This window comes from Haemaphysalis longicornis, unplaced genomic scaffold, assembly GCF_048455015.1.
Source record: "Haemaphysalis longicornis isolate Haplotype H1 unplaced genomic scaffold, Haemaphysalis longicornis Haplotype H1 scaffold_12, whole genome shotgun sequence".
Classification (NCBI taxonomy): domain Eukaryota; kingdom Metazoa; phylum Arthropoda; class Arachnida; order Ixodida; family Ixodidae; genus Haemaphysalis; species Haemaphysalis longicornis.
The window spans coordinates 7039520-7065340 of record NW_027526225.1 but is presented as its reverse complement, the minus strand read 5'-3'; the positions used below and the strand labels follow the sequence as shown (position 1 = coordinate 7065340).

General features: G+C 48.4%; 4 protein-coding genes and 1 pseudogene across 4 annotated transcripts; 2 read left to right on the top strand and 3 right to left on the bottom strand.

Moving 5' to 3' along the window:
* Positions 1-755: 755 nt before the first annotated feature.
* On the bottom strand, positions 756-1220 carry LOC144162225 (uncharacterized). The gene has a single exon (XM_077692689.1). It carries the CDS (start codon positions 1218-1220, stop codon positions 756-758), a length of 465 nt encoding a protein of 154 aa, XP_077548815.1.
* Positions 1221-9709: 8489 nt separating this feature from the next.
* On the bottom strand, positions 9710-10615 carry LOC144161854 (alpha-crystallin A chain-like). The gene has a single exon (XM_077692437.1). The coding sequence runs from the start codon at positions 10498-10500 to the stop codon at positions 9970-9972; it is 531 nt and encodes a 176-aa protein (XP_077548563.1). The 5' UTR covers positions 10501-10615; the 3' UTR covers positions 9710-9969.
* Positions 10616-12687: 2072 nt separating this feature from the next.
* LOC144162350 (alpha-crystallin A chain-like) lies at positions 12688-14065 on the top strand. Its single transcript, XM_077692845.1, has one exon. The coding sequence runs from the start codon at positions 12859-12861 to the stop codon at positions 13399-13401; it is 543 nt and encodes a 180-aa protein (XP_077548971.1). The 5' UTR covers positions 12688-12858; the 3' UTR covers positions 13402-14065.
* A 6801-nt stretch (positions 14066-20866) lies between these two features.
* Positions 20867-21744, bottom strand: LOC144162348 (alpha-crystallin B chain-like). The gene has a single exon (XM_077692842.1). It carries the CDS (start codon positions 21614-21616, stop codon positions 21080-21082), a length of 537 nt encoding a protein of 178 aa, XP_077548968.1. The 5' UTR covers positions 21617-21744; the 3' UTR covers positions 20867-21079.
* A 1432-nt stretch (positions 21745-23176) lies between these two features.
* LOC144162349 (alpha-crystallin B chain-like) lies at positions 23177-24091 on the top strand (annotated as a pseudogene).
* Positions 24092-25821: the final 1730 nt, after the last annotated feature.

The window sequence follows — 25821 nt, the reverse complement described above, 5'->3', positions numbered from 1 at the left end:
GGACGGGCACCGCACGTTATTCCAGCATTTATTATGTGCAGCGCATGACGTGCTCTTGGAACCAATGTTCATGTCCTTCAGTTGAATTATTTGAAGACGCATTTCGGTCACAGTCGTCTACGAACGAGTATGCGCTACTTAATTGTTCAGATTTGTCTTTTGTTTTTTCCGTGTGCATGTACCGTATACGTGTAGTATCAACGCTGTTTGTTGCGTTGGAATCATTATGCATTTGGCACGTGTTTCGTACGTGCATACTGCAAATAAACAACACGCCATTAAGATGTCTAAGAATTGTGCTGTTGATTCCCGGCCGCGGCGGCCGCTTCTCACGTGGAGGCGATTAGTGAAAATGCCAGTACGTGTCGAAATTTAGATTACCAGGTGGCTGAAATTGATCTGGAGCCTTCCACTACTGCGCGCCTCATGGCCCAGGTGATTCGGCGCGCTATAAACGCTATAATTTGAATGTTTAGGTAGGTAAGATAGTAACTATCAACGTATGCCTGCTTCAGACTGCAGGCGTGACCACGTAATAAAAAAGCAATTATATAGACGAGAGCGTTTATCCGTTTATTGAAGCATTTCGACGCAGTTAGGCATATATACACAGCAGAAAAGCAAGTGGTCCCTTGAGCTGACATCGAATATTGCTTTTAAGCTACCAGAAAACACCTGCCCACGATTATTATCATGTGAAGCGTGCAACTTTAAGAAAAATCTCGTACAGCGGACTGTCGAGGCACGCGTCCTTTTCACTTCACGCCGTCTCCAACGCCGGGAACGTGCTGGACTTCACTCGGGGCGGGCTTGGCCTGCTCCTTCGGCGCCTCCCTCATCGGGGCTTCGGGCTCCTTCGTCACGCAGCAGCCGTGGTCACCCGACGTCTTGTCCGTGTGCTTGTTGCCGTGGGCGACGACGTATTTTTCCCGTGTCTTCACGCTGCTTTGCTGTGGGGCGGAGTTCCGGTCGGTCGTGCAGAGTGTAAACTTCTTCTCTGTTCCCGAGGCAGAGGCGCCCTGCAGCTGTACGGCACGGACGCGGCTGGCTGACGCCCGCTGGTGGAATGGTGCGTGCGGTTCGTCGCGGTGTGGACCGCCGAACTCTTCGTCCAACCACAGCGATTCGAGTTCGTCGAATTCGTCGATGCGCACACCCTCAGACCCATCGTCATCGGACGAGTCATGGTGGGAACCATGGGAACAACCGTACCATGCCATGATAATTTGCGAAGACGCTCTCGACTGTAACCTCGCACCAGCCTCCTTCACTCCCGCACACACACGGCTTTCGATTCGCGAAATGGTCCTGCGAGGAACTGTCGTCGTATCGTCTGCGTGCGGCGGTGCGGCGTGCCTGGAGGAGAACGAGAAGCAACGGTAGCAACGGCGACAGAACCAGCGGGGAGCAAAGTACGAGCTCCGTGATTGGTTACAAATCACGTGACCTTTGTTTTGTTTGCTAGCGCACGAGCGCGCGAAATGTGATCTTCGCGTTCTCTCTACCGCGTTCTGGTATTGGCGATGAGATGCGCCCCCTGGCTCTGACGTCGGCTTAGGCATAAAGTTTTTCAAAAGTTAGTGAGAAACTCTATGGGCTTAGGGACTCGCGCCGCTGTCGTCTGCTACACTGCTTGTGAGGGGCAGCAGTCCCTGTGCTGAAATCGCCCGCTTTGATTTTTTTTAGTGCATTAAAAAGGTGTTTGTAGTAATTCAGTTATTTTGCTAGCTTCTGACAACTTTGAATAATATAAATCTGTATCCCCCAGAAGTGTGCAACACACGAGAAGAGAGAGAACAACTTTCGTCAGAGCATCGGTCCGAAGATCGTGTGTAACTCGTTCTTTCTAGCTTATTTGCCTGATTCAGCGCTCAAAGCTCCTCCATAAGTATTCAAAATACGTACGCTTTCGAACAGTATTTTTTGAGATGCTCTTATGAAGACTCAATAGTCTAAATACGTTCCAAGCAGCGGGCCCCTACACGCGCATCACACAGCAGGAAACAAAGCGGCTGTCTTCTATTTCTTTTGTTGCTGTTGACTTGCATCAGATGATTTTTTTTCTGTGTTCAACGCATTAATGTTCCTGCACCGCCACAAACGTATTATTAGTAGCTTTGAGGGTGTTTGGGGGGCTCACAAAGATCGTGCGGATATTTTGTTCAGGCTGTATGGCATACATGCATTCCCTTCACAAGTTGGCTTTCGTTATGGCCGCGTGCAAGAAATGGCATATCCACAGCGTGAGTTGTTTATACAATGAGAAGGTTTGTGCTACGGCACCGCGATCGCGCCACAGACAACGTTGTCAACAGTACCCGAAGGTGGCTTTTGTGGCCCAAATTTCCATCGTAACCACCGTTATCATAACGAACTGACTCGACCCGAACAATTATGACATGATTACGGTGTCGAAGGCTTGATATACCCGCTAATGAACGCAATAAATAGCATATGTGCATATATTACAAGAATCGAAACCAATAAATATTTCCAAGCAGCTCTTTAATGTTTTCCAACCATTCTAGGCGTAAAGAACAAATCCTGGTCTACTCGGGATGGCGTTTTATGAATTGAAGAAAATTACTCTTACTGTCTTTTCCTGTAATAAGGACCCGGCCCACTAATCAGCTCGATTTTATTGTTAAATATGGTTTTCTCCCTCCTACTTCTGCTCCTCTCGAGTGCAGTTTTCCTGTAACGCATATCTGAATATTGGGAAGATATGGCTGTGGGAAATGTACCGAAATATCCCACCAAGTCTGAACAAAGATAGTGTTGCTGTATATTTACCGTAGATGCGTCTCTTTTCGATCAATAAACCTTCATACTGGTTAGAAGCCTGGTATAAAACCAGCATGCGCCTATACACAAGGTGGGTTATTTAGAACTCAACCTACAGTTTTTGCAGCATTTAATGTATGTTGGCATATTTTCATGCCATGACAACGTTAAGTGATGTGATACAATTCGAAAGTTTGGGAAGGTTGCAAAAACTGTTTTATTTTACATACCTGTAATCGTAACGTCTTCTGCCAAAGCCGACAGCCCCGAAGGTCTGGAATTTTTGGCCTTGCATTTTCGCTGTTGTCGGTTACTAGCAGCCGGCTGTTCCCTTTATTCGAAAGATTGCTTTATATAGAAGCTGAAGCCTATAGCTCTGACTCTTCGAGCTCCGCACAGGACCGGCTTCGCAAGGAATGGGACGAAGCCGGCAATGTTTTTTTCCGTAGCGGTATCCAAAACTATACTTTAACTCACGCTTTAAGCTAGTGTATGGGATTTTAAGTCTATTATCATGATAAAAACTTACGCACACGCAAAATCTGGTGCGGACACGCATCAGACGTCAACCGAGCGCAAAGAAAGAGCAGGGAGAGCGAGCCATGCGAGAATCCCTAAGCCGACGTCACGGAGGCGCGTTTCGCAGCGCCGCCAGTGGTCGCGGAATCTGTGCATTTTTAGTTTTGCGTCACCAAAAAGGCCTTGCGGCTAAGCCTACTTATAGGGAATGTTGAGCAGAAAGCGGCTGTTGTTTTTGTTTTTACAAAACTTTCCCGAAAACCACAATTTGTCGCCAAGGCTACTCTCTGAGCATTCAGTTTCATTTACTTGTTATAATTAGTTAGCTCACAGTGAAGTAAACGTTGCAAAATTCCTATCTGTAACATAAAACGGCCGTAGCCTCAGCTTAATCGAAACTAAACCGCTACAAAATATGCGAGAATTAGCCTCCAACATGACGGCGAGTTTCATCTACCTTTTATAATTAGATAGTTCACAGTGAAGCACATGCAAACGTTACAGAATTCCCGTCTGCTGTCATGAACTTACATGGGAGGTAAATTAATGAAGTCTACTATATGTACAACTCCAATTCTTCATAGCTTCATGAGGTAATCATGGAGCCGTACGAAATGATAAGAAAAATAAATTATCTGCCCGTATGGGTGTGTGATGTCCATTTTATGACCATAACAGAGTGAAATGGCCCCTAATTTGATCTATCAACTCAAGTTTATCAGTAGAAACTTATATTATTTTTCCCCAGCAGAACAGCACAGGAGCCTCACAGATGTTGAATTCGTGTCGAAATGGAGGCATCAGCCAGTGCTGCATGCGGGGCAGATTTGAAGGGAAAATAAAAATCAATGGAACTGTATATTTTATTTTATTTATTTGGAATACTACATTCGCCCAGAGGGCATTGTTGTAGGAGATACATAAAAAAGTGTTCAGTCCAGAAACGGAATCATGAATCTCGAACTTAACAAAAATAAATATCAACAGAAACATTTCTAAAAACGTGCAGCCAAGAGCATTGTACAACCCAAAGGAGAACGGAACCGAAGGCAAAAAAAAAAAAAAGAACAAGCGAAAAAAAGAGAAAGACTAGACGAAAGGCGAAATAAAAAAATACCAGTGGCTTAGCTCGGCAATGCCACGATATACGTAACGTGAGCTAAGGTTCAGCTGGTTATTCTTAGCTTTCCTGGTTGTCTAGGATGCTGCTTCAATGACACACACACGGTATACGTATTATGTGACGCATGTATATTTATCAAGCGGCTCCGGCGCAGCGTCACCAATCGCCCCACAGCTAAGTTGTTTCCACAGGCGCACGCCGGTGTTGCTGCGACGCACGAGCCATCGGTTCCACACACGGCCATCCCTCGCATGATCGTCAAGTGGACCGGGCCGCCACGTGCGGAACGGAGGTCGGCGAAGACGCTGCGCGCGTGGGGTGTGTTGTTGTTGTAAAATTTATTATGAATAGGACGGCACTAGGCCTGTTGCGGTGGGAGGGGGAAAAGGGAAGGGGGTTACGTGCGTCGCACTATGGAGGCTTCACACGCAAATGTCCACAGTGTGAGTAGAATTCTCTTGTGGTCGTGTGTTGGCCGGATCCAGTCCTCGTATGTTGATACAGATGACGGGCGATGTTTGTCACGTGCATCCTTCAGTCCTTCGCAGTCCCACACCAGGTGACGCATGTTGGCCGGCTGGGCGGCCAAGCACACACTACACTGGGGCGGCGAGAAAGGTGGCGGGTTCGGCTGCTTGGCGTACTTCGCCGGGCAGCTGTGCGCCGTGTGACGTCACTGCTCCTCGCGCTTGCGCAGCACGGCTCTCCAGGAGCCACTCGAAACTGCTCAACCACGGCCAGTGTAACTCACGCTACAAAAACATCCTATAAAACGAGCCACAGCGATCATCAACTCGCCGAAGCAGCACCTGGGGTGCTATTCTTGTAACTGTCCCTTTTGCGCTTCTTCCTCGTGACGTACTTCCGGTTAAGCAGTGAGAGATGGAGTTGGCAGTAGGTTTTCCGCGCTTGCGTTACGTCACTTCCGGTTGTTTGCTTTTAGCCAATCGGGGCTTGCCAAAAGGGACACTTTTGAAAGGGACGCATAAGGGACAAAACTCGAGAATACCGCCCCTGGTCACCCACCCCTGACGGAGCGTCAGGGGTGGGTTGGATGGACCCGCCAAAAATTCCTTTTGAGGGCGAAAGTCTGGAGATTATGCACTTATTAACATCTTCTTCCTTGCTGCATCTCTTTCGCTTTCGTTCTTATTTTGTCATTTGGAGCGAATTAATTCGACCTGCTTCTTTTGTGCTACGCCATGTCGGCGTCTTTTAATTCGCTTTCGCTTCTTCCTCTTTCATAGCGAGGCACGCACTACAGTCGAACACGGATATATCGAACACGGATATATCGAATTTTCGGCTATATCGAACTCGTAAATTATCCCCTTGAAAATCCTTTGTAAAAGTATAGAAGTTCGCACGTTTATATCGAACGGTATTTTTACCCGCCATCGGATATATCGAACGCCGCGCTAGCCGGAAGGTGCGCTTCGGCACTGGCTGCGCCCGGCGACCTTCACCACCTTTAGAGTTCCTGTATATAGCTCCCGCAGGGAGCTAAGAGTTGCGCGACCCTTTTCCACGCGCCGCCGTGATTGCGACACTCCGGTCATCCATGCCGCGCAGAGAAGCCCCCACTACGGCTAGGGTGGCTAACCACCTTACTACGGCTGCGCCGCAGCCGCCGACGCGGGCGGCACCGCGCCCCGCCCAGGAACAGCAGCAGCAGAAGCGTGAGCGACATCGCAGGAGTCCAGCGTAGCCGCCGTAAGGCGCCGCCGACCGAAGCGCCCCCACCGCGCGTGGGCCGCCGTCGGAAGCGTGGCGGCGAGGCTCCTACACTCGCGACGGGCGGCTTTCCCGCAGCAATCCGGATAACAAAGATGGCGGTCGGTCGCGCAACTCTTAGCTCCCTGCGGGAGCTATAGTTCATCTCATAAGCTACATGCAGCACTGTGGAGGCTACATTGTTATCAATAGTGCGCCCACTGAGGGCGCCTAATCCGCCGTGAAGGGGGTCCTGAAAGGACACTCCCTTCTCCCCTCTCGGCAAGTGGCACCGCACGGCCCCGCGCCTTTTGTCGCTTCCTTCGCGGTGAGTTAGGCGGCCTGAGGGGGACAACAATGTAGCCTCCACAGTGCTGCATGTAGCTTGTGAGATGAACTATAGAGGAACTCTAGCCACCTTCGCGTAACAGCGCCTCCGCCGACACCCGAAACGCTTGAAAAACGTGAGGGCTCGGGGGCTCGGACTGTGCTGTTGTGCGCCGGCGGCCTCCTCCTTTTTTCTTTTCTTTCTTTTTTGCTGTTGATGTTTTGTGAGTTTTGATCAGCCAACCACAGCTCGCGCCTTTCGTACATCGCTGCTGCCCTAGCAGGCAGCCCGGGTAGCCATCGCCGTCATCGCGACTGTTCGCGTGCGCTTTGTTGGCGGAGTTCACTTCCCTTAATTGTCGCGTACCACCGCATTCCTCTTTTGCGTGCGTGCTGTGCGAAGGCGCTGCGGACTGCTTGAATTTTCGACTTCTCGTGTAGCAATGGCCAGCGTCAAGAAGCGGAGGAACCTTGACTTTGCGACGAAGTTAAAAGCCATACAGCGTGTTGAGGCGGGCGAAAAAAGTTCGACGGTGGCGGACGATATCGGGATGCCACGCAGCACTCTGAGCACTTTGTTGAAGAACAAGGCGCATATCAAGGCAAAGGCGGCGGAGCAGCGAACGTCGCGAGCCTGTCGTGTGCGTGCTACTGCCCACGGGAAAGTAGAAAAGGCACTCTATGCCTGGTTTTTAGAAGTGCGCGCGAAGAACATTCCTGTGGATGGGCCAATGCTGATGGCTAAGGCCAAATGGTTTGCCGCTGCACTGGGTGAGGACAATTTCGGCGACAACACCGGGTGGCTTCACCGATTTAAGCAACGCTACAACATCGTCGGCAAAACCATTTCCGGCGAAAGCGAAGCCGTACGCAGCCAGGACATCCAGCAGTGCTTGACGAAGGAGTGGCCGGAAATCTCGGCGAAGTTTTCACCCGCTGAAATTTTCAACGCCGACGAGACCGGTTTATTTTGGCAAATGCTGCCGAGCAAGACTCTCGACGTCCGGGGCAGCACGTGTCATGGCGGAAAAATGAGTAAAGTCCGCGTGAGCGTTCTGCTGGCGGCCAACATGGATGGGTCTCGGAAGCTCCAGCCCTTTGTGATCGGGAAAGCAAGGGCACCGCGCTGTTTCAAGAACTGTAAGCAGCTCCCCGTTCGCTACGCCTCGAACAAGAAGGCGTGGATGACGCGTCAGCTGTTCACAGAATGGCTTCAAGCGTGGGACGTCGAGTTGGGCAAGTCGGGGCGTCGCGCTTGCCTTCTTGTGGACAACTGCTCGGCCCACCACACCACTTGCGAGCTCAAAAACATCGAGCTGAAGTTTCTGCCGGCCAACACGACAGCGAAGCTGCAACCGCTCGACCAGGGCATCATCAAGTCTTTCAAGGTGGGCTACAGGAGGCGACTCCTTGATAGGCTGCTGGTCAACCTCCGCATGGGCACCGAGCTGAAGGTTGACCTGCTTGGTGCCATTCAAATGCTGACGGGCGCCTGGCGAGACGTGAAGACGGACACAGTGGCCAACTGCTTCCGGAAGGCAGGCTTCGTGACGGCGGAACTTGCGGAAACCGGTGAAGACGGCGACGAAGAGCGCCTAGACGACGCGTTTCGCGAGTTGTCGACACTCTTCCCGGCTGCCGTTCCACCCGAAGTGTCTGCGGACGATTTCGTGGAAGTGGACTGCAATGTTCAGGCTGTTGCGAGCCTCGCTGACGAGGACATTGTAGCTGCGGTCGCAGGGACCCAGGATGCCCAGGCCGACAGCTCAAGTGGCGACGAAGATAGTCCGAACGAGGCGGCAGCTACACGCGCGTACTCCGCCGCCGAAGTGGCAGCAGCGTTCGTCTTGATTCGACGTTGTTGTGGCGACATGGAGGGAACCGGGCTGTCGCACCTGGACAGCCTCGATAAGATCGAGACCAGCGTCTTCAACTTCATTTCGAAGACGAAGAAGCAGGCCAAAATAAGCGATTTTTTTTCACGGAAATAAAACATCCCGTTGCATCGTGTGTGCGAAATAAGTTGTCATTCTTGAATGCGCCGATTGTAGGTGATCGTCCGCCACAGGTGAGGTCTCCGGGCCTTTATTTTTTTATATCGAATTTTTCATATATCGAACTAATTAGCGATCCCCTTCGAGTTCGATATATCCGTGTTCGACTGTATTGTGCAATTTTTATGTTTCCAATTGAGAGTTTCGTGATGCGGGCGCATACATTCCCAGCTGAAAATAACATTGAACCAGAAATTTCTTCCAGCTAGAAATTCAGTTTCTAGCTCATTTCTAGCAGGATTGACATGTTTTTCCGGCTGGCAGCTATTACTTCCAGCAAGCATTTGTCAGTCCAGCCGGAAGAAAAAATACCCGCAAGCTGGAAATAATCGTCTCTAGCTGGAATAAGAATTTTTGTAGTAGGAAACTGTCTATTCCAGCTAGAATTTATAACTATATAGTCACAAATGAAGCTGTAAATTATGATTTCTTGCTAGAAATGCTCTTTCCATTTTCACGGGGTCAGCGCCGTGAAGGTCCCAAAAGAAAGAACAAGAAATATTGACGCTATGCGTTACCAGCGCAGCGCTGATAACGCATCGGACCGCTACGTTGAAGATACGGGTTGAAATCCCATTGGATCACACATATCTATATGTGTTTCATATTTACATCGGCAGCCATTTTCTTGACCAAACAATTACAACAATAACAGGTAGTTACCTTCAGGGTACCGTGGTTATGCGTAGAGTTCAATTTGGGAGGGGAACCGGTGGTCGCAAAACCGCGCTTTAAATCATGGTCCCGTTATGCAAGCGGTTACTCGAGGTATTTACAAGTAGCATTTAAATTAATTATCTGAATCCATAATGTGTTGGGATATCTCCAGTTAGGCTTAAGAATGGCCTGCGCTGGTGTCATTATTTCAGTTTTCCAGCATACTGTTGCCCCCCAAGTATGGTTTTTATATAAACCGGGAATGACGCTATTGATACAGCCCCACTTGTGCCTCGCCTTTTTGAAGACAATACTGGTACCGGTTATGACAATAGTGGTACCAGGCACTGGGCGCCGTCATTCCCGTATAGCTGGAACGTTATTTCGGTGGTAACAGTTCACCGGGCCCCTTCCACCACCAACATATGCTGATTCTAACCAGGGTTTCCTGCATAGCTTCGACGTCTTGTGGAAAAGCCAACACCACATTATGACAGCGCGGGGTAATATTCCGCAACTCGGTCGCCCCTTTTAGGCCTCCGTGTGCGCGAATATGCAATGAAAATGCGCACTTGGGTTGTACAAAACTTTTATTGAAATATTCGGAGAACAGAAATGAGTCTTGGAAGATATTGCGTGTACCGTAACCCTGGATGAAAAAAAAAAAAAAGCGTCCTAGCTTGTTCACGCAATACAGAATTCACAGGCATGACAACTTTTACGCGAAATACTACCGCATATAACAAGTCGCTCATCACGGAACGTAAAATCCGCGAGTAGCCGGTAGCTATCTCACTTCTTTGCGGCGTCTTTCACGGCAGGAACGTTCTGCACCTGAATCGGGACGTGCTTGGCCTGCTCCTTTGGACCGTTCTTCCTCGGAGCCTCGAGCGCCAGGTGTCCGTTCGGATTGAGGTGGCACTTGATGCTCTGCGGGTCGACGTCTTCGGGGAGCACGTAGCGGCGCGTGAACTCCCTCTTCACGTAGCAGCCGCGGTCGTCGGACTTCTCCTCGTGCTTGCCGTGGATGACGACGCAGTTGTCTTGCGTCTTCACGCTGATCTCTTCGGGGGAGAAGTTCCGAGTGTCCACGTTGATGGCAAACTTTTCAGGGGTGCAGGCGACGGCAGTGCCCTGCTGCTGCTGGGCGGGGCAGCGTGACGCTTGCTGGTGACGCGGCTGGATGTAAAACCGCTGGTGGTAGAACGGCGGGTCGAACAGCTCGCCATCGAGGAAGGAGCCCCCGAAGTCGTCGTCGAAGAAGCGCCTCGCCAGGTCCGAGGGCCCCCAAGAAGCACTGTTGAGCAGCGGAAACAATGCCATGATAACTCGCAGACGACACAAACCACTTTCGATTCGTGAACTGACCCGGAGCGGAGCAGACGACGCTTTTAAAGCGCGTCGTCTGCGTCCGGAAACGAGTTCGAGAAGCCACGAGAAACACCGGGCGAGGGGGGGAGAGGGCAACAACCGGGAGCAAAAGCGCTCTGTGATTGGTTAAACATCACGTTACCTTTGTTTTGTTTGCTTTTGGACAAAGCGCGCGAAATGCGAGATTCGCGCCCCTTCTACGGCTTCCCCGAATGTTCTGGTTGCCGGCTCCGTGACTGACAGCGGATTTTTAAATGTGCACTCTGTGCCCGCGGAATCGTTACCAAAAAACCTCGCACATGAATTTACTTGCTCTTTCCTAACCAAAAGGTCGATCTTTGAACCTTTCTTAATCATAAAAATGCCGTCGACGTAACTGCACACAATCACTCATGGCGTGTTCTTGTGGAATAACACACGTAACCGTTGCCATTGATTTGTAATTGTTCTACGAGACCGTATATGTGCCTATTTATTTTTCACAAGGTTTTTTCGGTAAATACTAAACTTACATCGCCGTGGGGACTAAATTGATGTCGAGTATGGCACAGATTTCAAATGATCGCGTCACTCACTTTTATTTTTTCATTTTACTGCAGCTCACGCCAACGGGCCGACACCTGCTGCATAAGCTCGGTCGACATGTCGAGCAGACTCCCGATACCCCCCAGCGAATACCCACTGCTCAACGCACGAACATACGGGTGCTTCCCATCCCACGCCATATGCACCCCACGTACAACATTGGACGACGACAGCATCGGACCCGCCTCCTTCTTCGAAAGTACGGCAGTGATTCAACTGCCCTTTACACCGACGCCACTCCCTACCCCCGACAACGAGCACACGTAGCTGCCGTAGTGCGCTCCGACGCCACCACCCTCGTTGCTTCCAGCCTGCAGACAGCATCAACGAGCACGGCAGAAGAAGCCGCTATAGCCCTCGCCATCGCTCACGCTACGACTCCAACTGTCACGGTGCTCACGGACTCTCAAGCTGCCTGCCGCCGCTACGCTCAAGGCAGAGTTTCCACCCTGGCACTCCACATCCTGTCCCAACGCCCCACTCTACCGTTAACCCGCATCGTGTGGACACCGAGCCACACATCCCTCCCTGGGAACGAAGTGGCTCACGCCACGGCCCGCGATTTTCTTACCCGGGCCCTCCCAGACGAGGCCTGCCGCCCCAACCTTGACCATGGTCCCCCTGCTCTGACCCCTCTCCAACAAACCTACACCGACATCCTGTACCACTACAGGGCCTCCCGACGCACTTATCCCCCTCCTCACCCTTCGCTCTCCGTTCCCGACGCCCGCATCTGGCGAAGACTTCAAACTCACACATACCACAACCACGTCGCCCTCCACCGCATCTCCCCCACCTGCTATGCACCCAACTGCTCACGCTGCGACACTCCCAACACGACCCTGCACCTTGTCTGGATGTGCCCACTGAACCCCCAACCACCCGATCCCCCTTCTGTAGAGCGATGGGAGAGCGCGTTGCGCAGTTGCCAGCTCGAGGACCAGGAAGCCCTGATCTCTCGGGCGAAGGCGGCGGCGACCCTGCGCGGCCTACCGGAATAGGATGGCCACCCACCGCTCCTAACTCTTTCTCTCCCCCTCCCCTCTCCCTTTTTCTGAATAAACGTTTTCCTCCTCCTCTTCCTCATTAAATGTCAGACGTACACTTCCTTGTACATTAACATACATATATTCTTAAATTTCCGGTTCGCGTTTAATGCTGGTTCAGAACAGTTTTAAAATAATTAACATATAATTCCCGCAGTGTTGCAGCCATAGGTTGCAGCCGACCAGCCACGCAGAATGAGTTGAACGAGACCAATCTTGAAAGAAAACATCGTTAACTATTAGAGATATCACTTGAAAAACTTGATACATTTTTTTTTATTTTACCTCGTATAGTGAGAGCCTACAAAAAGGCAATAAAGGCAAATGCGTTCCAAAACCGAGCCAATTCAAATGTCGCAACGACAACGCCATGAAAGCAGACGAAATGCTCGCCTCCGGACATGCGGAAAGAAAAGCCTCCGGAAGCCGCGCGAAATTTCGAGAACGAAACAACCTGCCGACACAACCACTGCGCGCGTGTCATCAATTCCACGTGACCAAGCTCGCCCAATCCGCATTAAACTTTTTATATCTATTATTTCGGTACAAGAATGTTCGTGAAAATACGGGAAGGTGGGACAGACCGCTATTTAACCGGTAAGCGCGACGCACCGACGCACCTGTCAGGATTCACTGATCGCTAGTTCGTTCGTACTTGAACTGCTTGAACACAACGACAATGGCTCTGTTCCCGCTCCTGTACGGTTACAACCGGGGCCCCTCAGACTTCGCTCGGCGGTTTTTCAACGACGACTTCGGCGGCTCCTTCCTCGACGGTGAGCTGTTTGATCCGCCGTTCTTCCACCAGCGGTTCTACCTGGAACCTAGTCATGCCGGTCGTTCGGACGCTTCTCGCGCCGTCGTCCAACAACAGCAGCAGGGCTCCTCGGTCGCCTGCAGCCCGGACAAGTTCGCCATTAGCGTGGACACCCGCCACTTCACCCCCGAAGAGATCAGCGTGAAGACGGAGGACAACTGCGTCGTCATCCACGGCAAGCACGAGGAGAAGTCGGACGACCGCGGCTGCTACGTCAAGAGGGAGTTCACGCGCCGATACGTGCTTCCCGAAGACGTCGACCCGGAGACCGTCAAGTGCCACCTCAAGCCCAACGGACACCTGGCGCTCGAAGCTCCGCGTAAGAACGCGCCCAAGAAGGAAGAAGCGAAGGCGATCCCCATCGAGGTTCGCCATGAATCGAAAGGTGCGGGTGACAAGAAGTGAACTGTACAACCTGTGTGCCGGACACTGCGAAAGGAAGTTTAACTGTGATGGAATAAGAATGTGTCGAGGAAGCTGGTGTACAGGTCTTCGTTTGCGAGCTGGCTCATGCATTCGATGGCCGAGCTGTGTTCACGACTGTTAAGTTCATGTCGGCGTGCTGTAAATACAGTGTTCCAAGTTTACTCTGGCTGTCCGCGTTTTGTATTGCGCTGCGCTCCAAGCAGCGCAATGGGTCGCCGAGGTTGTACGTGTCTGGTGAAACCTGTTAAAAATTTAAATAGCACAGCACAGCACTACAGCACAGCGAACAGTTGTGAAAGCTTTCAAATGCCATCAAAATTGTAGTGTAGCACGGCGGATTCTGAATGGCATTTGAAGCAACCCATTTGAGTCAAATGACATTTGGTTCAAATGACATTTGGACCCCAGTGTAGCAGGGGTATAAAGACCCCACTGTCCCCCTTTTTCCAGCACTGTAAACAGTCTCCTGTAGCTTGACAATCGTTCATGTCTCAATAGTCAGCCTATTAAATTTGCCAGTCCTGGATATTTTGTAGGTTTTTCTCCCTCGCAAAGCGAATCTCGCAAGAGTGCTCCCCTGTCCCATTTGCGTGCTGCTCACCTAATTTTCAAAACTCCCCGAGACAGCATTATATCGACGTGTTGCTATAGCTATTTCGTGTGGAAAAAAGATGGCAATACTCCTCTCGAACAACTCAAACTTCTCCCACGGGAAATTAAATCTTGGAGCCATTGTAGCATTCTGATATATATCTTGTTGATGGAAGATTGAACAAAGTGGCAGTCGATGGAACGAAACCAATGTTGTTTTATGTGGTTTTCAAGTGGGTGAGGCATGTTCATTTGAAGCACAGAGTGGTTCCCAGTAAAATTGCCAGTTGTTTGGTTCCGGGAGTTAGTTTCACTGGTGATTGAAGAAATAATGTCCTGCGCCATTGTTATATTAAATAAATATCTTGCATCTGTCATTACATCTAAGCAGCAGAAACACCAAGCTGCCGTAATAGAGGCCAAGGTAATAGCCGTCGCTATAAATCGTTGAATACATATCCATTCCTTAATTTAGCGCAATGCTTAGTCACAGGACAACATCCATGGTTACCAAACTTGCTGCTCTGTGCGCTGCTTTCACCTACATTGTTGAGCAACCAGCATGTCAGTGGGCAATCTTCGCGGATTCTCGGGTGGCACTTCAGTGCTTAACGTCTTACCCGAAAGATCAGCTTGTTTTCGACATAAATGCCTTGAACTTAAAGCTTCGGCACTTAAAGCTTGAACACTGCGGCATCAATCGCACATGATCTACACGGGCCAGTGTTACCTATGCCATATTCACCAGATGAGATACTTCTGCTCTCGCATTCAAAGGTTGCCTGGAGTTTTCAGCGATCTATGGGGGCAGCAGCACCACACAATTACATGCCGCTTCACTCCATAGTCACGCACAGGAACTTTAGGATGCCTCACAGACTGTCCAAGCATGAAGAAGCGGTTGTTCACCGCGTGCTGCTGAATGTCGCTTACACAAGTTATTTTCGCTTCAAGATGAAATGGGCCACTTCCCGCCTCTGCACTCTTTGTGACGTGCACGAGGACTTGAACCACGTATTATGTGAACGCATGCGGTGTACAGTAGCTAGGACGTCCCATTTCGGCTTTATGGAAGACTAACACTAAGTGATGTGTTAGGCCCCTGGTCTAACTCTAAATGAGCGTCCTGCGCAACAAGAGCTCTGTTGACCTTCCTGCGAAGTCCACGACTTGATCACTCTTTAAATAGGGTTTCATTAGTGAGCGCATCGTAGTCATCATCACTTCATCAGTTTCAGTTCTCACACATCTGGTGTAGCAAGCTAGGTGCATTTACCAGGCTAACCTCATCAGTACCACTAAAGACCCCCTCCCTCCTCCCCCGCCCCTCTCTCTCTCTCTCTCTCTCTCTCTCTCTCTCTCTCTCTCTCTCTCTCTCTCTCTCTCTCTCTCTCTCTCTCTCTCTCTTTCAGCTGTCCATAGAACAAAGCTAGGAGGGGGCATGTTACTTTCAGTTCAGATTAGAGGCTATGAGGACTTTTGCTGCTGTCAAACCGCCCTCCTCGCCAGCGCCTCTTGCAAAAACATGCATTGCTTCACTCTTTTTCGTCTGTAAAGATGACGATAAACATTGCAAGTGCATATGCCATGTAATTGCATAATTTTTCAATCGCAAGTGCACAGGTGACATGGATGCACATGCCTGTACACCTGCCACGGTGGCTAAGGTGTTCTGCTGCTGAGCCCAAGGATGGGGGTTCGATGGCCGCGGCGGCCACTTTTCTGATGGATGCGAAAAGTGAATAAAACACACCCAAGTGTTTGAGATTTTGACACGCGTTAAATATCCCCTGCCGGTGGTCAAAATTAATCCAGAGCCCATCCACTACGGCGCGCCTCATTGCCTGTGTAGCTTTGGCGCGTTAAACCTTATAATTAATCATATCATAACCAAATCAGCATATGCCTGTACTTGCTAAATTACTTTGATGACAAACCTGCTGAGAATATTGTCGCAAATTATCTTTCGTGGTCTTGGAGAAGTGCAGTCTCGTCCACTTATAACAATATCCAAGTGCCGAGGAAATCCCATCGTTATGACCCATAATTGTTAGAAGCGGGTTGCAAAATAAAAAGATGGAACAGAGCTCAAAACATTTTATTCGCATGCCAGCGATTGCACTACTACTAATTTGCGGGAAAGAAGCCACAGTCGGTCACTTTTGTTTGCCACGTGTGAAGCTAGCACAAATCTTTTCCAAGAGCATCTATAGGTGCTTCACCTAGCTGAGGTAAATGTCCTTGGCGGAAACAAAGTCCCCGAAGGACTGTGTCACGCCTTGGGCCTCCTACGAAGACACTACCTGAGTAGGCTGCGCAACCACGTCATTAGAGCCGTCACTGTTGCTCTTTTGGTGCACAATATAACCGGATTCAATCGTAACCGACATCGGGGCACTGGAGCATTGTAATAAGCGGTTTATTTTACCGTCGAAAAAATACAAAAGTTGACAGGGCCATGGCTGTTCATCGTTATATCCGATATATTGTTATAAACGGTATCGTTACAAGTGGACTCGACTGTAGTTGAATGCTGAAATGAATTGCCACAGACTTCTCACCATAGGGTCTCGTTTTGCAGGTAAACAAATAATATGCAACCAAGAGGGTCTTTTGAGCCCTTTCTCATTTATTGTGATTTTTGAAAAATTTTCTCAACTAATGTTGCTATCGGTAAATATTCCTGTTTGTGCATTTTGTGTTCTTAGTAAAACTTCCTGGTGAGTAGTTTGCTCGACAACAACAACAACAACAACAAAAAATGGACGGAAAACACAAAATATACGGGACAGGCGCTAATTTGGTCTTCTGATTTGGAGAGTGTAACGTATTTTTGACAAAGTGTCATGAACTTTAAGCTGATAATTAGGCAGCTCTCTCATTCATGTGAGGGTGAGTTTAGTACTTCAGGCTTGCAGTAAACAGCATTGCTGTGCCTACAAAACGCGCACCCCGGTTTCTCAAGATAAATTTGGAATGGATGCCCAAACTGCCACTGGAGGAGTGCTTTAACAAAGTTGGGAAGCCCACGTGAATCTGCATGTTGCCCTTGTAATGCAAGCTCTTGTTTGTTCACTTTCACTCGAATTCAGAAAAGCAGCGATTACGCAATGCAGTCACCCGGAATCCTTGAGGTCTGTCTTGGTTTGCCTTATTCGATTCGTAGTAACCTTGTAATTGCCGAAGCAAAGCAGCTTCACATTCCGTTTCTGGCCAAACTTGAGAAACCTGTAAAAATGGTTTTCTTTCTTTCAACTGAACATCTTCAGCACCTTCTTCATAACAAGTTACTGCGCAGGTTTTGGCAAGATTTCGTGTCATTGACTGGGCACGTAGCAATACGGTTGCTTTTGAAGGATTTTTTTGTAACTGGTCGTCCTCAGTAGAAGCATGATTTGTGAATAGCAATGGTGGGAATAAATGGAATGTCGCCAACACAAATGTTAATAATTGACTCCCTTTACCGTGCATTATTTTAACTAGGACTTTACAGTTTTCACAAATGTGTCTTCTACCATCTAGTTCCACGACATCTTTCCATTTTACCAGCTCTTCGAACGGACAACAGCTACTTATTATCTCAGCCTATGTAACGTGCTTCAACTCAAATGTTTCACATAATGAAAATTACGCTAAAGACAGTAATTTTATTCGTAATCGGATGATGTATTCAGACCCTAAAGTAGCTTGTTGAAACACTACTTCAGATTTACTTTCATGAACCTAACATGCCGCTCGCATACGAAATAGCTCGAACCCCCACCTTTCCACACGTATTGGCAACAAGGTTTATTTTCAGTGTATTCTCACTCACGTGGGTACAGTGGGAACAAAATCACCGATAGATTGGCCACTAACATTCAAGTTCACTGTTGCCTACTTGCAGTAAGGAGCATAGTTTAAATGATTCATAGCATAGAAATGATTCTTTTCTGCACCTCACGCAAAGTCTAATTGTAGATCGACCTTTGCACTTCTTCCTTCACAACCTAAAACTCAACAATGTTTACAGGCCCAGCAATGTTTTTACAACACCTCATTCCGAGCATGCGTCTTCAGATTATCTATACTGCACGTGCTTCCCTAGGTGCAACTGCCGAGCACGATTTGATTGAATGTGCAGTGTGTTATCAGGTACAAGAACACCTCCGTCATGGCTTATATCGTCTAAACAGGCACCCACTAGACTTCACTGAAATTATTGCATTTTGGTCACGCCGTATTCGAAAAAATAGAATAGTGCCCTAGAAACTGTCATGACGGATACCAGGTTGCTAAAGATTCAATAGTCTGTCTTTGTTAATGGCAATGCGTATTTGTAGATTTGGACATGTTTCTGTGAGTTGATAGGATCACAATTCTTTCTTTAAGCGCTCAGCAATATACCCACTTGTTAACATTGTTTTGTGAACATAGAGGACATATATGTATGTCGTTGCATTTTGATTGTTTGCACTTCTTGTAGCTTGTATCTACATTTTTGCGCATCATGTTTGATGTATGGCCAGCACCTGTTTGTTTTCGAGTGCCGTGTGCCTTGAACTGCCCACACAAAGATGTAGTTTGCCTAAGTACTTGAAGCTAATTTCCTTCTTTTTGTTTCTGATATTCTTGTATGAGATGTATGTGTCTCTCTTACTTCTTTTATAGCTGATTCAGCTGCAATAGGTAGTAGTTCAATACAAGCCAACTTTTCCCATTTGCATTTTTCCATTTATGAAAAGTAACCATACGTTGCAATCTTGTGTGGCTTTTGGGCAGTCGTGCTTCTTAGTGCATAGACGAATCCAAAACGATAAAGATGATGTGGCTCGTCTTTATCTGTGTTGTGCAAGGAAGAGTGCACATTAAAGTATATGGATTTCTAGCTTACAGAAACCCACACATATTAAGTTAATTTTCTTGGTAAGCTGGTCTACTCGTTTTTGTTCCATTAACGGGTACGGGCACACATGTGCCCTGATTGACTGACAGGGAACAGCCGGGAAGAATTGCCACCTCATGCTCGTCACTGGGACGTCCCAGGAACAATATAGTTTGGGAGGAGGCTCACATCTTGGCTTCTTCCAGGGGTTTGGACGGATGCCTGAGATTGTGTGTCGTTCGCAAAACCTGTATGTAAAGGCCTGTGCTGCAAAAGCAAGCACAGGCCTTTCGCTGCCACCTGTGCTTATTTTGATGCACACATGCCTCGCTGGAGCTATAGGACGGGGTCATCTACATGACTAGTTGGGTGCAAGGTGTCTTTTAAGCACTACTGCTGTTTTTCAACTTGTTAAGTCGTAGTGTGGCCTAACTGGTTGCTGCGTTTCTCCATTTTGGTTACTGTGCCCATGAGATTATGAGACCGACTGGAGTCTGAAAAATGTGGATAGCAACATGTTTTGAAACTAAAAAAGCAATAGCAAATTGCATTGTTAAAGCGCTTTACTGAATGACTAATTCATAAAGTTGTAATTTTAGCTTGCTCTAAGGATAAGTACTTAAAAACAGTGAAGGTTGTGTCCTTGGTACTCCATTTTTATTTACACCCTTTTGACAAAGATCAGCTACTCAGTCATGGATCGTGTCATGAATGCAGATTTGCATGCAGAGGTTGCCGGATTTCACTCACGTGGTAGTGCCCGAGGTTGAAGTTGAGAGCATGACGGAATTCCGTCTGGCTGGGAGGGTACATTTGGAACGCCGACCAGTCCAAACAAAAACGCACTGACGTTCTGGCTTCCAGCACGAAAGCCTTGCATCACCAGATGTGGGTCGTTTAAATGGGCTTCAGTAATCGCTGCAAAGAGCATGCGTAGAGCGGACTTGGATTTTCGTCGTTATGGTTGACTGTATGAGATGTGGTCTAAATGATTAGTGACTCGAGATGTAGCCGTGATGTTGTCATTTTTTCTGTTGCGATAATTCTTGCGTTGTCCCAATCAATCTTGTGGTCATTCGTGACGGCATGTTCGGCTAAAGCATTGTTGCGGACGCCCTTATTACTTACGTCATGGGTCCATGGGCTGCTGCAGACGATTCTTGCAATTCCGTGATTCCCCGATATAAACACCGCTGCAGTGTTTAAAAATGTATAATTCCTTATGAAATAACAGCTCTTACAAAGTGCACATCTAAAATACCTTGCCCATGTATATTCAAATTTACACACAGCTATTAGCTTGGCATCCTGCTGAATTGTAGTGAAGATAAACATGACAGAAAAAAAAAGTGTTAGCACGCAACGCTCCGCGATTCCCCGGCCTTCGTGTGCGCGAATATGCAATGAAATATGCACTTTGGTTGCATCAAACTTTCTTTTTGAAATACTAGGAAAACCAAATTTGAACTCAAATTTGGTTTTCCTAGTATTGTGATATCGTAGGCCAGCCTACAAGATATCACAATACGTAACCACATTGGAGGAAAGAAAGCGCCGTGCACTTAATTCTTCACGTGCTGCAGGAGGAATGGCCAGTCAGATTCGAAAATGGCCTGTGCTGGTGAAAACGGTCGTGACATCATTTCAGTTTTCCCAGTATGCCGTTTCCACAACGTGGTGCGCATAAGTAAGGAATGACAATATTGATACAGCCCTACTTGAGTCTTCGCCTTTTTAAAGGCAATACTGGTACCGGGCAGGACGATCAGCACCAGGCACTACATGCCATTATTGCCGAAGAGCTGGATTTTTATTTCAGAAGTAGCAGTTCTACGGTCCACCAACACAAGGGCAGCTTCCTGAATGCCTTCGGCGTCGTGTGGCAAAGCCAACACCAAACAATGACACCGCGGGGTAATATTCCGCAACTCGGTCGCCCCTTTTCGGCCTCCGTGTGCGCGAATATGCAATGAAAATGCGCGCTTGGTTGTACAAATTTTTTATTGAAATATTCGAAGACACGAAATGAATATTACATTACACCCGTACGCGTATAACATGCATGGAGGTAAAAAAGTCCGTACACACAGGGTTGTTCACGCACAACCGAATTCACGGGCATGACAGTAGCGCGAAAGACTATCGTAAATACAATTCGCGCATCACAAAATGTCAAATCCGGAATTCTCACGTAGTTGTCTCTCACTTCTTTCCGGAGTCTTTCAGAGCAGGCATGTGCTGAACCTGAATCGGGATGGGCTTCGCTTCTTCCTTCTTGGGGGCGTTCTTACGCGGAGCCTCGAGCGCCAAGTGTCCGTTGGGCTTGAGGTGACACTTGACGGACTCCGGGTCGACGTCTTCGGGGAGCACGTAGCGGCGCGTGAACTCCCTCTTGACGTAGCAGCCGCGGTCGTCCGACTTCTCCTCGTGCTTGCCGTGGATGACGACGCAGTTGTCCTCCGTCTTCACGCTGATCTCCTCCGGAGTGAAGTTGCGGGTGTCCACGTTGATGGCGAACTTGTCAGGGGTGCAGGCGACTGAGGTGCCCTGCTGCTGCTGTCGGGCGGGGCAGCGTGACGCTTGCTGGTGACTCGGTTGGATGTAGAACCGCTGGTGGTAGAACGGCGGGTCGAACAGCTCGCCATCGAGGAAGGAGCCACCGAAGTCGTCGTCGAAAAAGCGCCTCGCCAGGTCAGAGGGCCCCCACGAAGCACTGTTGAGCAGCGGAAACAATGCCATGATCACTTGCGAAGAGATGTTTTTGCGAAGAGATGCTCTCGGCACGAAATCGTCTCGTGAACTGACCCGGTGCGGAGCAGACGCCGCTTTTAAATCCTGTCGTCTGCGTCCGGAAACGAGTTCGAGAAGCCACGAGAAACGCCGGCGAGGGCAACGACCGGGAGCAAAGGCGCTTCGTGATTGGTTAAACATCACGTGACCTTTGTTTTGTTTCCTTCTGGAGAATGCGCGCGAAATGCGAGCGTTTTCTCTACGGCGTTCCGGAATCTTCTGGTGGCCGTCTCCGTGACTGACAGCGCACCTTTAACTTCACTCTTTGCCTGCAAAATTGTTATTAATTTAAATGTGCGCGCACATTTGCTTGCTCTTCACGTAGCGTAGAGATGGTTTTTGAGCTTTGTATTTCAAAAACGGTGTCAACATAACTGCACACAATCATGGCGTGTGCTTACGCCAGAACTGCTGCCAATGATTTTTACTTATCTTGTGAGACCACATATGTACTTACTTATTTCTTACATGAGTTTGTCGGTGAGGGTAATGAACGTGTAAATATTCAATTTCACATTCCCGTAGGGACAAATTTTAACACATTTTAAATTATTTTAACACATTTTAATTTATTTGCAGGAAGCTTCATTATAGATTCAGATAAAGCTGTTCTTTGATTCCTTGCACACGGGGAGCTTTGTTCGCGCTTAATGATAATTCACAACAGCTTTAAAATAACGCGCCTTTAACCCAAAATTCCGAGTAATGTCCGACGTAAACTAAAATCGAAATCAGAGTTACGTTCGACGGAACTTTAACCCAATGTTTCTGATTACGTCTGGCGTAACCTGTGAATGAAAGTGAAGAGCTTGCTTTTTACGTCCGTCGTATTACATCCGTCGTAAAATTAGAGTAATTAGAGTTTGAAATGGAAATTAAAGTGACGTTGGATGCAAGGTCAAGCAAAAAAGAAAGTTTACAGTGACGGAAAAGTCACGTTCTATGTAATCTACGCAACCTTATAGTAATATTCGTTTTACCATATGCGTGATGTCGGTTAAAAAAGAAAACTATTGGTGTGTTACAGCCGAACCAGTGTGGATTTGGTTAATTATAGCTTAAACCGTCCCTAATCACCGGCTCCTAGTTTTATTTTTTGTAGCGACAACTTTATTTACACACATATATACAAGGTAGGTTCTCGTGCTGCAGACGACCGCGGAATGAATTGACCGAGACCAATTTTCAAGAATTCGTAACATTATTTGAGCTCTCACTTGAAAAACTGGATATGTATTTCCCCTTTAACCTCCTAAAAGCGTTAAAGGCCATTGCGGTTCACAACGGGTCCAATTACCAGACGCGGCGATGCCGTAACAACAACGCCGTGAAAGCAGACGAAATGCTCGTCTCTAGAAGCCGCGCGAAATTTCAAGAGCGAAACCAGAGCGAAACGCTCACCGGCCCGCGCAAAAACGTAAACACAACTACTGCGCATGCGTCATTTCTGGCACGTGACCACGTCGATCCAATCCGCGTTCGTGTTTGGCTTGGTTGTTTCTTCTTTTTCCTCGCCCTTTCTTCGCGCGGATGGTTGGCGATAGAACTTTCCCGAAAGTCGGCAGATAGCTATAAAAACCGACCTAACCGCCTTTGCGGTCAGAATACAGTCGATACACTCGAGAGTTGCTGTACTGAGCTCTTTGAGACGTTCAACGCTACGACAATGGCTTTGTTCCCGCTTTTGTACGGAACCAGCCGGGGCCCCCTCGGACTTCGCCCGGCGGTTTTTCAACGACGACTTCGGCAGCTCCTTCCTTGACGGTGAGCTTTTTGACCCACCGTTCTTCCATCAGCGGTTCTACTTGGAACCTAGCCACGGCGGGCGTTCGGACCATTCTCGCGCCCTCGCCCAGCAACAGCAGCAGGGCACTTCTGTCGCTTGCACCCCGGACAAGTTCGCCATCAACGTGGACACCCGCCACTTCGCCCCGGAAGAAATCAGCGTCAAGACGGAGAACAACTGCGTCGTCATCCATGGTAAACACGAGGAGAAGTCCGACGACCGCGGCTGCTACGTGAAGAGGGAGTTCACGCGCCGCTACGTGCTCCCCGAAGACGTCGACCCGCAGACCGTCAAGTGCCAACTGACGCCAGCCGGATACCTGGCTTTGGAGGCCCCGCGCAAGAACGCGCCCAAGAAGGAAGAAGCGAAGCCGATCCCCATCGAGGTTCGCCACGAATCGAAAGGTGCGGGTGACAAGAAGTGAACTGGAATACCTGACTGTGTGTGTTCAGGCGTTGTGCCTCTTGTCCAGAGAAAGTTGACTGCTGTACAAACTTCATCACAGTGATAGCAAACTTGTTGGCACGTCAAAGTAGGATGGGCATTGTTTGAGAGCTGGCTCTTGCATTAGCGTGCACTGTGTTCACTGTGTTAGTCGTGCCTTGATGTAAATAAACCTTTTCGTCTTCCTGGTATAACTGCATGCGTGTCGTTTGTTTCAGCAGATGGGACGCGCTGCTGCGGAACGCGCGCTTTTCCAACTGCCACCGACATACAATTTAAAACGCGAAACGAACTTGGCATTGGGTGTCCATTTTCGCGCAAGTGAGTGTGTGTATAAATCATCTGAATGGTTCACGTAAACTCTCACTGTGCGAAAGCATTAGCTTTGTTTGTTCAACAAATTAGTTTGTCAAAGGCAGCGGTTAGGTTGTTGTACACCAAGAAAAAACAGAACATTTTGCCTTGTGTGTGCCATAAAGAGTTTCACTCCAGGTCAGCTATTGCAGGTCCCTCCGACTTGCTAGTCCTGGATAGTTGGATTGGCGTGCGCAGTACTCAAGAAAAGCATTTCTGCATTGAAGCACTCTATGGTGAGCGTAGTGCTGGAAATCGAGGTTGTTGTCAAAGTTTACATAAATGGATTGTCAATGGTTGTAAGCAGTGTTTCTTCCTTTTAATTAAACTTTCAAATTGGTAAACCATGTTTATATCTGAGCATAATGCTGCCCAGGAAACACCACGTGTTGCGTGTAGCAGTTATGTGTTGTGGAAGATATTTTGAAAGGTTTAAATGGCCTATTGTGTGAAAATCTAGCTTGCAGTGTTGCGATTACAGTGGTACTGGTACAGTGGTACCCGTTGGCCGGTATGTCGACCTTCACACCCACTTGGGGTGATTCACCAGTGAATGGGCATGGCTTATTCCACGGCCCGGACCACAGCATTGTGTGCAGAATTATTCTGTCGACCAGACCAGCTTTATTCGTACCGTACCGTGTCATAGTTGAGTATTATTTTTATAAACCAACGTATCAGATACCAGACAACCGTTATTGACAAAAATAGTGCATGTAATTGGTTTAAGAGAACATTTGCCAGTAAAAAATTCAGGAAAGAAAAAGACTGCTGGGGCTGAAATCCAGGCCACTAATGTCGAGACTCAAACCCCTGAGGCATGGCAAATGGTGCTTTAGCTCAAACAGAACATCACCCTGTGGTCTGGTCGACAGAATAGGCAGTTGCCGAGTGCTGATTCGAGTGGATATGTTGACACGTCGCAGCCAATGGAAATTGGCAAAACGGTCCTGAGCTTCCGCAGTAGTCATCGTCGCTGGCCAATCCACTGTGTGGATATATTGGTTTGCCTGTATTCAGCTTTAAAGGGGCCAAGCCTATACAAATTCCTTTCTGTTCAAAATTTGCTGTGAAGATGTTTCCCACGTGATGTTAGGCTGCCCATTGTATTCCTGGCAAAGACGCGAACTCTACAACAAACTGAAGTTGGATAACCGTCATGTGATGTGTTTAGCATCTTTACTAGGACCATATGAGAAATTTAAAAAAATCAGCCACCCCTCTGTCGAAACGCTAACGATGGGCAACGCAACACTTTCCAAAATCAAGTCTAACATCAAACAAACCAACCCAGAACCTGTGGTGACCCCCGCTTCCCTACGCCTCAAATAATAGCCTGATGCAGGTCTTCAAAATACGGTTGTTCGTGCCTTGAATGTGTTTTTTACCTCAACAGGAATGTCGTCCAAGTATTAGGTGGCGTATTAGCTTTTTACCATGAATCCGTGAACTCAGGAGGACATTTTATAGACAACTATTAGAACTCCCGAAATTGTTATGAACATTTGATTTGTATAGCCGGGTTGGTGAAATGGAGTAGCCGGGCGCACATTCGCTCCCAACCTCTCCA

Bases quoted from the DNA above. Each gene is read 5' to 3' on its own strand.
- LOC144162225 (XM_077692689.1), bottom strand. From the start codon at position 1,220: ATGGCATGGTACGGTTGTTCCCATGGTTCCCACCATGACTCGTCCGAT.
- LOC144161854 (XM_077692437.1), bottom strand. From the start codon at position 10,500: ATGGCATTGTTTCCGCTGCTCAACAGTGCTTCTTGGGGGCCCTCGGAC.
- LOC144162350 (XM_077692845.1), top strand. From the start codon at position 12,859: ATGGCTCTGTTCCCGCTCCTGTACGGTTACAACCGGGGCCCCTCAGAC.
- LOC144162348 (XM_077692842.1), bottom strand. From the start codon at position 21,616: ATGGCATTGTTTCCGCTGCTCAACAGTGCTTCGTGGGGGCCCTCTGAC.